At 41.9% G+C, this 17044-nt stretch overlaps 1 protein-coding gene across 3 annotated transcripts in view; it reads right to left on the bottom strand.

Moving 5' to 3' along the window:
* Window positions 1-8735: 8735 nt before the first annotated feature.
* Window positions 8736-17044, bottom strand: part of SLC7A2 (solute carrier family 7 member 2) — a 104059-nt gene continuing 95750 nt past the window's right edge. For all 3 annotated transcript variants that reach the window (XM_063458064.1, XM_063458066.1, XM_063458065.1), the window contains exons 11-12: window positions 10200-10308; window positions 8736-9699 (exon numbers count right to left, since the gene is read on the bottom strand). In XM_063458064.1, the coding sequence (XP_063314134.1) occupies window positions 9512-9699; window positions 10200-10308 (297 nt within the window). In that variant the 3' untranslated portion in view covers window positions 8736-9511. The remainder of the gene's footprint in view (window positions 9700-10199; window positions 10309-17044) is intronic.

Genomic DNA, 17044 nt, shown 5'->3' with positions numbered 1-17044 from the left:
GGGGGGGACCTATTGTCCTCCCCCCTGGCCCCACCCCTGAGCGGTGGGTGGGGGCCATAAATGAAAATGGGGGGGGGGACCTAATGTCCTCCCCCCCGGCCCCCACCCCTGCGCGGTGGGTGGGGCCCCTAAATAACAATAAGGGGGGCCTAAGGTCCTCCCACCCCTGCGCGGCGGGTGGGGCCCTAAATAACAATAAGGGGGGGAACCTAATGTCCTCCCCCCGGCCCCCACCCCTGAGCGGTGGGTGGGGGCCATAAATAAAAATTACCCCCCCCCAGGTGACTAGGGGTCCCCAAACCCCTAGTCACCCCCTCCCCCCTCCCCCTCCCCAAAAAAAAGACCCCTACCTACCCCACTCATCCTAAAAATAATGAGGGGGGGACCCTTGTCTAAATATCTGTAAAAAAAATAATAAACTTACCATTTGTTACTTAATCCACCAGTGTAACCGATTAAGTAACCAATCAGAGTGCTCTGTGTCATTTTATACAGAGTGGGAACATTCCAAAGAACTTTCCCACGCTGTGTAAAATGACACAGAGAACTCTGATTGGTGGATTTCAAGCCAACCAATCAGAGTGCTGTGACAGGTAAATGTAGAGACTTACCTGTCAATCTCTTCATTTACCTGTCAGAGCACTCTGATTGGATGGCTTAAACCCACCAATCAGAGTGCTCTGAGCCTAATTGCAGGGCGGGGCAAGGCTTTATAAGCCTTCCCCCGCCCTGCAGAGCTCAGTCTGCGCGGAGCCCTCCGTGGGTGAAGATGGATTTTTTTTTTTGGCGCTCGTTTCTTTTTTTTTTTTTTTTAAGTGCGTCTGTTATTATGGATTTTGATTTGGCCTTTTTTGGGGCTGAAAAAAGAAGATTTTAGAAGAAGGAAGACATCAAATGGTAAGTTTATTATTTTTTTTTACAGGTATTTAGACAAGGGTCCCCCCTCATTTTTAGGATGAGGGGGTAGGGGTATTTTTTTGTTTTTGGGAGGGGGTGACTAGGGGTTTGGGGATCCCTAGTCACCTGGGGGAGGGGAGGAATTTTTATTTATAACCCCCACCCACCGCTCAGGGGTGGGGGCCGGACATTAGGCCTTATTGTTATTTAGGGCCCCCACCCGCTGCGCAGGGGTGGGGGCCGGGGGGAGGACATTAGGGCCCCCATCCACTGCTCAGGGGTGGGGGGGAGGACAGTCGGTCCCCCCCCCCCATTTTTTATTTATGGCCCCCACCTACTGCTCACTGTTTACTAGACACGCCCCTACTCGCAGTATAGCGAGTAGGGGCTGAATATACTAAGTAATCTTTACTTAATATTAGTAAATGTGGCTGAAAGATCAATTTAGGTCTTTCAGCCTTTTGGTAGATAGCTCCCTAATACCGTGTGAATTAGGGAGTTATCTACTAAGCGGCTGCTTGTTGTTATTTTTAAGTGATTTCCCTATCCACATTTGTTTGCAGGGCACTTGTCCTACTCTTACCCCCATTTTACTTCCTTTTGCAGCCCTCTAGCCATTTCCAGGACTTTTTTAGAGCAATTTTTGTGCCCAAATGTTCGGGTCCCCATTGACTTCAATGGGGTCCGGGTTCGGGGTCAAGTTCGAGCCCGAACCCAGACTTTTTTTCAAAGTTTGGCCGAACCCGCCGGACCCGAACCTCCAGGTGTCCGCTCAACTCTAGTTGTGAAGCATGTTGTTCCCAAATTCAAATAGGACGCCATATTGGTCTGATCCAAATCTCCAACTCTACTTAGAATACAGAGTTTGTTGGACCTAATAAACTCTATGACCATTAATCATAACCTCACTAAAGCAGACCTAGCAGCCCTTATAAACTTGCTTTAGCTTTTCTGCCCCAATAACAAATTATAAAAAAAATAACATTAATAAACTAATTAACACTACTCTTATGAGTACAGGACTTTATCATAGACCTACGACTAAGAATTTTGCATCCCATAAACATTGCATAGAACATTTGTTTTATTGGAAAGGAGGTATCAGAATTTTAAGATTTTATAACATAAAACAAACTGGTAGGGCTTAAAGGACCACTATAGGCACCCAGACCACTTGAGCTTAATGAAGTGGTCTGGGTGCCTGGTCCATCTAGGGTTAACCCTTTTTTATATAAACATAGCAGTTTCTGTTTATATTTGGGTTAATCCAGCCTCTAGTGGCTGTCTCATTGACAGCCGCTAGAGGGCATCCGCGCTTCTCACTATGAAAATCCCAGTGAGAAGATTCCAGCGTCCATAGGAAAGCATTGTAAATGCTTTCCAATGAGACTGGCTGAATGCGCGCGTGGCTCTTGCCGTGCATGCGCATTCAGCCGAAGAGGAGGAGAGGAGGAGAGCTCCCCGCCCAGCGCTGGAGAAAGAGGTAAGTTTAACCCCTTCCTCTCCATCCAGCCCAGCGGGAGGGGGACCTGAGGGTGGGTGCACCCTCAGGGCACTATAGTGCCAGGAAAACGAGTATGTTTTCCTGGCACTATAGTGGTCCTTTAAACTAAAAATGCTTTTTGAAATATGTTGAGCAACAGATTATAAAAAAAAAAAATTGTAGCAAATCTTAGCTATTTCAGCAGATGGTGTAGCTCCTGATATCATGTTGATACACTTCAAACTGCTTACTTACCCATTTTAGCCACACTTCAAAGCACAAAAACAATGCATAGAGTAATACTGACATTTATTTAGCAACATAAATTACAATTAAAAACCTTAGTGTATTGTGGTGAGCTTTATTTCTAAGGCCTACAGAACATCACTCAGTAAAACAACTTTAGCACTTACTTCTGCTTCTCCAGGTATCCCTCCTTTGGAGAGCATTGTCCACCAGCGGGCAAGCAAGCAAAATCCCACCAGGCACGAGGAGACACCAGAACCTCAGGCCACAGAATGAATCTTGTATACAGGCTACCACTTTCCACCCCTAATGCATTTCACAAGTGCAAGCAAGCTACCTCAAGATGTCTTGCTATCATGCCATGTCCTGCTCCGTTTTAACTCTGCAGCTGAAAAAAACTGCCATTCTGAAGAATGGCAATGTTTACATTGCAGGTTTTAAGTGCCTCTAGTAACAGTCACTCAAACAGCCACTAGAAATGCTTCTATGGAAAGAGTAAAACTCTGCTCTATGAGAGGATCTAAGAGAGACCATACGCAGTAGGATCCATACAGAAAATATTGGTTTCGATGAGAACATCAATCTTTATGATTTCAGCCAGGTACATGGTGCGGCAGCATAGCTAGGGAAAAGAAGGTAAGTAAACCAGTCCCCTTTTTTCCCCCGCTAACACAGAAACATATTATGGGGGTCCTGTTCATCACCCACAATCATATGACCCATATTCAAATGTGTCCTCATACAGGCAATGTAGTTCTGTGAAATGTCAGTGTATGAATGAGGAATGCATTTTCATGGTGAATCAGTGTGTAAATGTGGGTGGTGTAATTTTATAGCACATCATTGTGAGAGTACCATTTTTATATCTCGATAAAAACTACAGTTTAGCGGGAAATGATTTCGGATTGGCCCCAAAAATATAGACAAGGATTGTTTCATTTTCATCTTTATTTATAAACAGGTCTCCTGTTGTTCTGTCTGATAAAAAGGTTTCTACAACAACCCTCTGTATGGACCAAGGCAGGTGAGAAAATTAAAAAATGTAAAATACGCTATACATATATACACAAAAAGATAAGCCGTATTGCCACATAAAATCTCAACCTCTAGCAGGCTCTTACATACGTTTGGTTTGCTGTCAATATTAAAATACCTAAAATATAATACTTAGTGCTTTATGCTAGCATTGTAACAGTGTTAGACTAGGTACTGATACATAATGTTAACGTTAAAATGAATTATAAGCTTTCGGGGCAAGCAGCACATGGTTGGGGTCAGCAGGTAACAAACAACTTTTACATAAGAGATTATTAAACAACATTTTGGTAAGTTTCTAAATCACTGGAAAGAAAAAAAAAATATCTATTTACAAAAAAAATAAAATAGCAACATTCCTGTATCAGTATCACATGCATTTAAGAGGAAGGATGGCTTCAAGAAAGAAATACATCATAGCATCTTGATAAGCACCAGAATTACATTAACGAAGATGCTGAAGATCTGTTTTGCATAAGGTATACATTTGAGTGGTCTATAAATCTTTTGTTTGGAAGGACCTTCTCCGAACATTTATAAGCCAGCACACATTCTGCTTGTGCCTTTGTGTGTGGTCTGTTTTGCACCACGTTAAACAAACGCCTTGCTCACTCAGATTGTAACTTTATTTATGTACACTATACATGTATGTATGACTGTATTTGATTGCTAGAGTACTGATTTATTCCCATCAGATACAGTGATGTAAAGGTTTATAAATGATACGTGCAGAGCCACCTGGACTTTTACAGAATAATAAATGGACAGGATTCACTATGTACTGTTTCAGGGAATAATCCAAACTGAGCAGCCACTTGACTGATATGATTGTCGAGGTGCTACCTTGATTTCCGTCTTGAAGTCATAACTTGTTAAAGACAAAAATAATCGTTATCTGCCATCTTTAGAACCACAGGATCCATTAGCTTTGTATAGAGCTCTCCTGAACAATAATTTTACAGGTTAAAATACATATATATATTTTTTAATTGTGTATAAAAATTAAGATTTTCATGCGTATAGTTCTTTCATATAAGTTTCAACTTGGCACCAGCACGAAGAGATTAAAAATGTAAAATAAAAGACCAATTTTAGATCATGTAACATGAAGTTGGTGGTCTCTTGCACTGCAATATATTGGGACACTTTACATTAATTATCTATTAATTACCACCCAGTAAACCTACAGAATTAGGCGCTCACACTAACTTAGCTAGCCCCCCTAATGAGGGAAGACAGACACACATACACAGGGCCGGCCTTAGGGGTGTGCGAGCTGTGCGGCCGCACAGGGCGCCATGGAGCAGGAGGCGCTGTGCGGCCGCACAGCCGGCCGGGATTTAAAAAAAAAAAAAAATAATTTTTTTTTCAAATTTGCAGCGGGGGCGGAGCTTACCGTGCGGCGGGGGCGGAGCTAAAAGCGCCGGAAAACTGCTGCAGGGGAAGCAGGAAGGAGTCCCTGCTTCCCCACCAAACAGTCACCAGGAGCTGCACTGCCTCAACAATGAACTCCACAGGTAACTGTGTGATTGTCAGGTGAGTGTGACTCTCTGCCTGTGTGTATTACTGTCTGTGTGTGTATGACTGTCTGCCTCTGTGTGTGTGTTTATGACTGTCTGCCTGTGTGTGTCTGTGTGTATTACTGTCTGCCTCTGTGTGTGTCTGTGTGTATTACTGTCTGTGTCTGTGTGTATGACTGACTGTCTGCCTGTGTGTGTCTGTGTGTGTGTATGACTGCCACTGTGTGTCTGTGTGTATTACTGTCTGCCTCTGTGTGTGTGTCTGTGTGTATTACTGTCTGCCTCTGTGTGTCTGTGTGTGTGTTTATGACTGTCTGCCTGTGTGTGTCTGTGTATGACTGTCTGCCTGTGTGTGTCTGTGTGTGTGTATGACTGTCTGCCTCTGTGTGTGACTGTGTGTGTCTGTGTGTATTACTGTCTGCCTCTGTGTATGTCTGTGTCTGTGTGTATGACTGACTGTCTGCCTGTGTGTGTCTGTGTGTGTGTATGACTGCCACTGTGTGTCTGTGTGTATTACTGTCTGCCTCTGTGTGTGTGTCTGTGTGTATTACTGTCTGTGTCTGTGTGTGTGTTTATGACTGTCTGCCTGTCTGTGTCTGTGTGTGTGTATGACTGTCTGCCTCTGTGTGTGACTGTGTGTGTCTGTGTGTATTACTGTCTGCCTCTGTGTGTGACTGTGTGTCTGTGTGTATTACTGTCTGTGTCTGTGTGTATGACTGACTGTCTGCCTGTGTGTGTCTGTGTGTATTACTGTCTGTGTCTGTGTGTATGACTGACTGTCTGCCTGTGTGTGTCTGTGTGTGTGTATGACTGCCACTGTGTGTCTGTGTGTATTACTGTCTGCCTCTGTGTGTGTGTATTACTGTCTGTGTCTGTGTGTATGACTGACTGTCTGCCTGTGTGTGTGTGAGACTGTCTGCCTTTGTGTGTCTGTGTGTGTGTGTATGACTGTCTTCCTGTGTGTGTGTATGGCCGTCTGACTCTGTGTGTGTGTGTGTCACATACAACCAATACACGCATATCACACACTGTTAATACAGGGGGGGGCGCTGTGAAGATTTTTCGCACAGGGCGTCTAAATGCCTAAGGCCGGCCCTGCACATACATACACCATTACTTACACAGCAGCTACTCAAGTAGTCACCCCCAACTCCATAGGCGCACATACAGTTAATTGCCTTCCTCCCCTGCTTTCACCATTATTGGGGGTAAGGAGGTAGGCAAGAGTTAGGCTGCACTGACTGGTTTCTAGTGTGAAATGAGGAAGCCTACTCCCACATAACTTTTACTTGCTCCTTCCCAGCAGGCTCAGGCCCGGTTAGCTTTATGACCTTCTACCCTGGCATCTGCTACCTATATTAATGTGCACAGCTCTCCAGCCCCCCACATGAGACACCAGCTTGGGGGTAAGTGGCTGGTGCAAATACACCCTTACTACCTCAATACCTATGTTGCGGGTAACAGTAATTGCATATCATTACGCCATTAAAAAAAATTCAATAGGCAGCCTCAAATCCTCTGATAATCACTAATGGGACAGCTTTATCACGTCATTTAAATAAGGATATACACCTAACATTTATTCCATATATGTATTTGATGGTGCAGATGTTGACCAAAGTGAACAGGCACTCGTTAAGGGCAACTGTCATCAAATCTTCACTTGTATATTGATTATTTTAGAGAGTTTCACTTTACATCTGGCTGAGCAGACATGATGGATCAGACTCCATTAATATATGACTGACCGGAACAGCAACAGCAGGCAAGATAAAATGTTTAATTTTATATTATATATAATTGTATCTATATATAAATGACATTATACATCATTTAAAAAATATAGGATTAATTAATATCAACTTTTAGAAAACAAAGTAGAAATCTGATGACAGTTGTCCATTTAATTAATTTTTCATGACCCATAGACCGGTATCTGTGAGCCCAGCAAATGTGGAGTCCATATTAGCACTCTCAATGAGGTAGTCATGGCAGCATTGCGTAGATCAGGGTGTTGCAACCTTGGGCACTCCAGATGTTGTAGACTACCTCCCCCATAAGGCTCGCAAAGCATCAAGGGAGGTGTAGTCCAAAACATCAGGAGTGCAAAAGGTTGCCTATGCTTGGCCTAGATCATGTGATGATTTCACAGTGGCTCGCCCCCTCCATATTATGAAAGCTCACTCGCCTTGTCACAGGTAAACACTGGATTTTAAGCTTCTGGACTAAACTAAAAAGGTCATCCAATTGTGAGCACTTCACATTCACAAAGTTATTTACAATAACCTTAAACAGGGGGCTGGGGGGGAGATCTACTGCTTTTCTGTTACAGGTAGGTATTTAAATAATCATTCAATTCTTCATATAGTAATTGCTCGCAATGAATAAAATACACAATATAACTATAAATGATGCAATATATCTTTGTAAATATTGCATAAACATGTCATCTCTTTTAAATATATTTTTAAAATATATCTATATACGATTTGCTTAAAACCTTCTATTAGCCCAAATGTCATTCAGCACTGATTCCTTAAACAGCCAAGTGGAGGCAATCTCCTAATGGAGCGAATACATATTATTATGCAGTGTCACAGTGTAACATTACACCATATACCTACCTAGAGGAACTGATCTTAATTTATAAGTGGCCCAGCGACAGAAGCTATCTGTAGTGGGATTACATTCCAGATCCGATGCTGAGTGAAGTGAATGGTGGTTGTCCAAAAGTAACCAAAACCTGCAGTTTAAAGACACTGCTGCTGCCACACTTCACCTAAGACGTCAGTCTAAAGCAGGGTTCTCCAAATGCTGGCCCTCCAGATGTTGCTGAACTACAACTCCCATGATTCTTTGAATGAAATGGAAAGCCAGAGAGGAATGGGAGTTGTAGTTTAGCAACACCTGGAGGTTAGAGAATCTGGTCTAAAGGTATAATTCCGTTTCTCCATACTTTTGTTCCTAGCCCTCTACTGTGTGTGACGTCATAATCTGAGGACAGAGCTAGCACCAGGCTATAGAGACTGAGATCTAAAAAGAAGTGGGGGAAATATTTTTTTTTTTTAAATAGAGTCATTGGTGTAGGAATTGAGAAGGACGAGGGGAATGAATGCACCCCAGAAAATCTGGCGTATCGTATAGTATTATATCTTTAACTAAGAAAGACTTGCTTATTCTTTTTACCTATAAGCTCCCTAGTTCTAAAATATCTAAAAAACAAAACAAAACAAAAAAAAAAAACAGAATGTATGCTCCCTATGTGGGGATGTAAATATTTAATAAAGACTGCTCTCCTCCCCAGATACATTTGGGTTGTTATATCAATGATTATAGTATCTACAATTTTAACATTTACCAAATATTATATATTTGACTAGGAAATAATATATTAGATCCCATTTTTCTAAATAAATATTTAAGGTTTAGAAAAACTAAATCTTTACAAGACTTTTTAATATAATAAGTAACTATGGTTTATGACCGCTACACATTAGTTTCACGTTTCCTTTCTATGTAAATGTACATATGGTTGTTTTTTTCGGGGGGGGGGGGGGGGGTGCAAAAATAAATCCTTGAATTTTAAAAACCTAGTTAAAAGAGTGGAACATGGAGATAAAATAAACTCTCCAACTCGTATTCTCTAAAGTATTGTGTACCAGACATGCAACAGACAATTGATAACACTGAACAGCTTGACCTGTGGCACAGTCCCTGTTGGGAGCAACTTAATAGAGTGTTAGCTCACATGCACCATTACTGAATGGTTGAGCAACTTTGACATCTGTTTTATGATTTAAAAAAAAAAAAAATAGACAAATAATATTGGCACTTAGTGTGGATTTCACACTGAATAGGTCACATTGTTTTCATTGTATTAAGGTTCTATCAAATAGGACCAAGAAATGGGATTCTTAACAATGTAACATGCTGCCTTTCTATATTTTATAAAATGGTTTCATGTTTCTTTTAAACATATGGTGAAATACCAGTTTTCATTCATATTAATTCACTACAGCCTCCCTAAAAAAATAAAAACTAAAAACCAAAAACATTAAAATTGCAGAATAACATATATAGATACGATGGAAACTGAAATAAAATCAGTTTCGATTTTGTTAGCAGCAAGACCTTAAAACACCTCTCACTCACTTTAAGTAGTATAATATGCAGCTACACGTATAGTGTTTTTTGCAAGGATGCAGACAAATCCAGGGCAGAGCTTTTTCTGTTGTTTTGTCGATTGTCCTTTAACCAGCAAACATATGACATTTTAAGGTAATGCAGTTATGAAGATAGGCAATAATGTGTCTCTCTGGGCTGCTTTCAACTAGCATTCACTTGTCCTTTCATGGGATATAAAAAGATCACTTTCTTTTGCATTGTCCTCCTCATCGCCTTTTTCAGCATTTTTTTCCTCAGTACCACTATTTTCCGAGTCACCTTCGTCGTCATCCTTTTTCTTGGGTTTGCCTTCAAGACTGTTCCTGATCCCATAAGCAAAGTATATGAGGAATCCTAAAAGCCATGCCAAACAGAATCGGTATTATAGAGTTCTTGCCAAATCAAGGTAAGGCAGGTGATGCATGGAAGTCTACAACACACAATCTGCTGAAACCCTTATGCAGGAATATAAAGTTGATCAGGAATAATAAGTGGTTCTACTCAATCAACAGATAGCCTTTTCGTTCATGTACGCAGCTTTATGAACAGGGATGTTAACAGCATTTCATTGAGCCATAAATTGTGCATTTGCACAGCCACAATTGTGCATATCTAAGTATGGGAATTTATATCTGTGACCATGTATTTGTGTATCTGATAATGTGCGTATGTATGTATGTATGTAAATTGTTGTTTGGTGTCACAGGGCTCACAGACTGCATGAAAGGAAATCCATAGAGCACTGTTTAACATCTAATGAGTCTTTTCTAAAGAGTGGGCCAACTTAATATAAATTCTTATGACTTTTTAATGAGAAGGTTTCAACATACTTCTGACCATGCAATCTTACTTACCTAGTAACATCCAGATGCTGAACCGTATCCAGGTTTCGCCACTTAACTGTACCATCAAGTAAATATTTACAAGGACACTAAAAACGGGCAGAAATGGTAATAACGGGACCTGCAAAGACAAACACCGCAAAACATCAATGCAAAATAAACAACACCATATGATTACTTCTTCAAAACATACTGAAATCATTTATTTACGGATATGTAATGGTAGGATATGACATTTTGATTTAAAAGCTTTTACCTCTTCAGTACACTTACCCATATCACTTGCATAATGCCATGAAACTAAAGAACATGTTACTTCTGTGAGAGAAAAATCTCTGCTTTATTTTGTGTTTCAGGGTGAAATCTAGATCGATTCTAGGATCACACCATCTGCTGGTGACCAATACATGATGCACACTCATTTATGAACCTACCAAATTGTGTCTTTCTTACTAATTTGGTTTTGCTTAAATTTGTAATTGAACATCGGTGACTCAAGTTTGAAATATTCTATGTGCACAATTTCAAACAACTTCAGTTGTACAACTACATACAATTGTGCAATGCTTAAAAACCCCAGTTAAATAGGGACAAAATTGGGTCGGGGCCTGGGCATCATGGCGGCTGGTCGCACTTCACACGAGCTCCGAGCTTAATCTCTAAACCAAGACTACACGACAGCTGCTTATATTGGCGATTACCTGCAAATCTTACCCAACCCGGGAGCGTCCGGGGGCCCGCAGAACAAGCAAACAGATCGCAGTGCCTACCTGCACACAACTATCTCAGCAAGGCCTGGTGGAGCTGTCTGGCAGGAGAGGCGGCCGATCTCCCATCTCGTGAAATCCTGCGCCAACTACGCGTATCAGACAGCCCTGTTTCCACCCCCACTGGCCTGCGGACCGTACCATGTCAGAGCCCAGCGGCATTACCAACCCAGCTTCAAGTCCCAAGATGGCGGCAACGCCTACCACGATGTGGGACCTACACAATCCAGCCTTGAACACCCAAACCCAGTCGATCGCATGCTACATCGGCCGGAGGAACACTTTGCATGCTTTTGGCCTTCTTTAGAGGAATGCAAGCTATCAACTGCATGTCGACATCAAGAGGTGAGCCATGGCAGTGGGTCTTGGGCGGAGAAACAGCCTCCTACGGGCAATCATCCACCTCCGGCACGACCATCTACCAACACAAGCCTGTCAGGGAAGACCCACCACCTACAAAATGGGACTCACCTGCAGTTCTAGCCATTGTACCTCATGCTGCCCTCTTGACCACTATAAGCCTGATTAACAGTGTGCTTCCTATACCTGATCGTTATGCTTAACCCCTTAAGGACCAGACTTCTGGAATAAAAGGGAATCATGACATGTCACACATGTCATGTGTCCTTAAGGGGTTAAGTTAACTATTTAATTCATTTCTCTTCTTGTATAAATAGCTTGATCTCTTACCTTAAAACAAAAATTGTGCCTAAATATCTGTCACATCTTGTATTGCATATTGAATTTCCATATACCTTGATACCACTGTTGTTGCGTAGTGAGGCTGTATGTCAATATGTGCACAACAAAAAAGAATAAAAAAAAAAAGTTGCCATTTGACACACAGCCTTACCATGTTCTACCGTCAGACTATAGGTGCTACATACAGTTACTGTTCTTTCACTTCAATTCAAAATAATAATTCAAAGGCCGATATAGGCACCCAGACCTCTTTATTTCGATTAAGTGGTCTGGGTGCACTGTTCCTGTAGTTTTCACTTTGCAACTGAAAACATTGAAGTTTAAATAGTTTACATTGCAGGGTTAAAATTACTCTATTGGTTGTTACACGGACAACCACTAGAGGGGCATCTGTCAAAATAGAGTGAAACTTGGCTATTTTGATCAGATGGTCTCAGACAGACCATTTAATAGGTGCTGCATTTTGCAGCGCATGCACACTAGCTCCCAATGCTTTCCTATGTTAAATCATTGGGATTGGCTGAGATTATATCCCATCACACAGGGACAACTTAATTGGTGGCTCACAGATTGGTACAGATCGAGGGAGTCCCAGTATATCTTATTATACTGTTACATTCTTCCACTTCTTAATACTCTTACCACCTCTCAGTGCCAGGATACTTGTAACACGTTTTACTGTACATACGGACACGCTATAAATTATTTTGATAGGGAGGGATCAGTTGATTACCTGGCAAGATTGGTACACATTTATAACCAATCCTTTTTCTTGTTTGTTTTTTGATACATTCATTAGGGCTAGGCCCGGAGACAGCCCTGGTCTGTGTTTCTGGCACAATTACCCTTAGGCTAGTCGCTTACTCCATTATGCTTTCCTTCAATACAGCAGTAAGTTGACGCCAAATCTCATAAAAAAATGAAAGGAAGAAAAAAACAAACTTGGCAATACTTCTTTTTATTTAGTGCCTTCAGGATAGGGATCTACTTGTATCGGTTTAAAATGTAATCTTAAAAGATGCTATTTCTAAAATAATTAGGTAACAATACCCTATTAAGCAGATAGTCGGTTTACGGAGTTAGCTGAATATATAAAAAGCTTACTGGCAATGGTTACTCCAAGCATTGCAACAAGTGCTACATTTATTGTATCCGACTCCACCCAGTTCCCAGCAAATACATCCTTAATTAAAGCACAGATGCAAGAGTAGTGACTTTTAGATTTGTTCTTCTATAAATATCTCACAATATTTCAAATGGACAAAGAGGGACACTTTAACCCCTTAAGGACACACGACATGTGTGACATGTCAAGATTCCCTTTTATTCCAGAAGTTTGGTCCTTAAGGGGTTAATTTGAGGGGTGTGACTAAGGATGTGGATGTAAAGAGAAATTTTATGCAACTTAATTTATGCAACTAAAATGTAATTAAAGGACCACTATAGGCACCCAGACCACTTCAGCTTAATGAAGTGGTCTGGGTGCCAGATCCATCTAGGTTTAACCCTTTTTTCTATAAACACAGCAGTTTCAGAGAAATTTCTATGTTTATAAATGGGTTAATCCAGCCTCTAGTGGCTGTCTCATTGACAGCCGCTAGAGGGCTTCCGCGCTTCTCACTGTGAAAATCACAGTGAGAAGACGCCAGCGTCCATAGGAAAGCATTATTAATGCTTTCCTATGGACTGGCTGAAGGCGCGTGCACGGCTCTTGCCGCGCATGCGCATTCAGCCGAAGAGGAGCAGAGGAGACGGAGAGGAGGAGGAGAGCGGGAGGGGGACCCTGAGGGTGGGGACACCCTCAGGGCACTATAGTGCCAGGAAAAAGAGTATGTGGTCCTTTAACAAGAAAAATGTATATTATTATGCATCCCCAAGCAGGGCAATCTCCCCAGTGACGTTGGCATGCTGTCTTCGTTTTCACCATGCTGGCTTCGTAATGGAGTTAGGTCACGTCATTCCATATCTTTACTCCCTAGCTGGTGTTGGAGAGTTCCTGTAGCAACCACAGCGCATGTGCTGTGGTTGATATGGGTGGAGAGCAGAGGAACCTCCTGTGGGAGGTCTTTTCTGCTCTCCCTTTTGCATATAACTACAAGCACAATGTATAGCATGGGTCGTCAACCTGGTCCCTACCGCCCACTAGTGGGCGTTTCAGGATTACAGGTGGGGATTTTCAATTTTTTTTTACAGATTTGGTGAGCAAGTGGGCGGGTGCGAGCCGGGGCGCATATGGTGGGGTCCATCAGGTGGCCCATGCTGTCAGGGCCACCCGATGGATGTGGATTGTGAGGGGGCCCGGTCAGCGCTGGGCACTTTAACAGCGCGACCGGGCCCCTTGTGAGGACATCATCTCTGCTGGGAGGAAATGATTCCCCGGTCACTCCTCCCAGCATACAGAGAGCCCGCGCGGGTGGAAGAAGGAGGAGGGAGTCAGAGTGGGAACTCTGACTCCCATCCACCTGAGCCACCACTGGACCCCAGGGAAAGTCACCCTCCTGCACGTTAAAGGTAGGAAACAGGAGGGTGACTTAAATATAATGTGTTTGTTTGTCTTGTGTGTGTCTGTATGTGTGTCTTATGTATCTGTATATATATGTGTATGTGTCTTTGTATGCATGTCTTGTGTGTGTGTGTATGTGTCTTTGTATGTATGTCTTGTGTGTGTGTGTATGTGTCTTTGTATATGTGTCGTGTGTGTGTCTGTCTGTATATATGTGTGTATGTATGTGTGTATGTGTCTTTGTATGTATGTCTTGTGTGTGTGTCTGTATGTATGTGTGCCTGTCTGTATGTATGTGTGCCTGTCTGTATGTATGTGTGCCTGTCTGTTTGTATGTGTCGTGTGTGTGCCTGTCTGTATGTGTGTATGTGTGCCTGTCTGTATGTGTGCCTGTCTCTATGTATGGGTCGTGTGTGTGTGTGTCTGTATATGTGCCTGTCTGTCTGCATGTATGTGTGTCTGTATGTATGTATGTATGTATGTGTGCCAGTCTGTTATAGTGGGTTACCTAGCTCAGCCTTCCTACTTGGCATTGCTATAAGGAAGGTTAAAAAAAGGGGAAAAAAAGGTGGGGAGGGGAATTGAGGAGGGAGAAGAGGGGAGCTGATGCACAGATGAGAAATCATATTATGTGCAAACAGAGAAGTCGTCTGAATATCACCGAAAGAGGAGACCTTTGTTCCTTACGAAAATCGAACCAGATATCAAATATTTAGTCTTGCAGCATCAACCTCAAGGATCTCATTAATCACTGGTAAAGGTAATTTCAATTTACTTTATTGTTTTCTCATTAAACTTTATAAAGTTAAAAACATTATAAACATGCATTAATTGGAAATAAAAAGATAAATGTCCGTACATTTATTATTTTTAAAACACCCTCCTTTCGAAAAAAATATTCTGCACTTGCGCGAAAACTGGTGGGCGGTAAGGAAATTTTTGTCAACCAAAAAGATGCATTAGTGGGCGGTAGTTAGAAAAAGGTTGACTACCACTGATGTATAGATAGGATTATTATATTGAGCATACAGTTCTAAGTTATTTGAGGCATGACAGGTCTCCTTTAAATACACATTACTGTAAGTTGTACTTCTGTAAAGCTTTGTTATATACTCAGACAGGATGGAAAATAGGGACAGAGGGAGCTTAGTCCAAAATAGGAAATGTCCCTCCTTCATAGGGACACTTGGGAGGTATGTTGTAAATTTAAAGTTCAATTAAAAGGACACTATAGTCACCAGAACAACTCCAGCTTATTGAATTTGTTCTGGTGAGTAGAATCATTACCTTCAGGCTTTTTGCTGTAAACACCGTCTTTTCAGAGAACATTAGATAGCTGTTAGAGATCCTTCCTGGGTCTTGGCTGCCTTAAATGCATCCAAACATTCAGTGTCTCCTCCCTCTGCATGCAGACACTGAACTTTCCTCATAGAGATTCATTGATTCAATGCATCTCTATGAGGAGATGCTGATTGGCCAGGGCTGTGTTTGAATTGTGCTGGCTCTGCCACTGACCTGCATCCTTGTCAGTCTCAGGCAATTCTATGGGGAAGCATTGTGATTGGATTGGGCTACCACTTCTGCTGATGTCAGCAGGCAGTGGGCAGGTCTTAAGGAACAGGGACAAAGTAAGCAGCTACAGACTTGAATACAAGTAAGATTTTTTGTTACTATATTTAAGGAGGCATGAGGGGACCAGGGTGGCTAGATGGTGGTTTTTACCCTATAGGTTCAGGAATACACGTTTGTGTTCCTGACCCTATAGTGCTCCTTAACCCCTTAAGGACCAAGCTTCTGGAATAAAAATGAATCATGACATGTCACACATGTCATGTGTCCTTAAGGGGTTAAATAAATGATAAATGTAATCCCTTAGCTTAGTGTACATTTACAAGTGAACTATGGTCTCAAACAGATTCTGTGGTTTGAACAACAACAAGAGAGCCAGGTGAATTTCAGGATTCATGTGGAACAAAGTGTTGATGTCATGAATGAAATATGTCAACAGTCGGGTTCAAGAAAATATGGGGACCACATGGAATGTCCTGCTCATTTAGCAACGACAGCTATATACAGCACTACTGTCATTAAAGGAGAGGAACATTCTATTTGATATAGGATAATTCAAAATGAAGACTCTAGTCTTTAAATATTCTTCCACTTCTCTCTTTAAGAGGTTAAACCTGTAGTATACCAATCCTTACATAAGTGATGCCGTTTCCTACTTCAAACTTCTCTTCTACAAATAAATACCATATACAGGGCCGTCTTTAATATTGATTGGACCCTGGGCAAACATATGCTTGGTTGCTTGGGCCCCCTTGACCCCGTCATCCCCCCTCCTTCATGCAATCAAGCCCCCCACCCAAACGCAGAGGTGAACGTAAATTAGAGTGTGCTCTGGTGCATGAATTATTTTGGGCAAGGTGGGTGGGCAAAAGGTAGATCCCTATTGTGTAACTCCAACAATGCTTTGACAGCTGGGGCTCTAGATTTTCCCATGCATGCAGGGTTGTATTTAGCACTGAGCAGTGTGTGTGTGTTTGAATGCAAGCATGTTTTTGTATGGAGCATGTTTGTGTGCATGTGTGCACGTGTGTTTGTATGTGGAGATGGCATTTGAATGCAAGCATGCATTTATGTGTAGTGTTGACTTTTGAATGCACAGATGTGTTTATATATAATTTTGGTGTTTAACAAAGAGGTGTTTGTATGTAGTGTTGAAGTTTTAATGCAGGTGTGTATTTGTGTGTAGTGTTCGCATTTGAATGCTGAGATGTATGCACATATACACATGCACTGCCACAAACACACACACTGAAACACTTGCAGATACACAGATATACACAATCATACAGATGCAGCTATACAGACACATTTACACA

The sequence above is a fragment of the Pelobates fuscus genome, chromosome 6 (genome assembly GCF_036172605.1).
Source record: "Pelobates fuscus isolate aPelFus1 chromosome 6, aPelFus1.pri, whole genome shotgun sequence".
Classification (NCBI taxonomy): Eukaryota; Metazoa; Chordata; class Amphibia; order Anura; family Pelobatidae; genus Pelobates; species Pelobates fuscus.
This window is presented reverse-complemented; position numbering and strand designations above follow the sequence as displayed.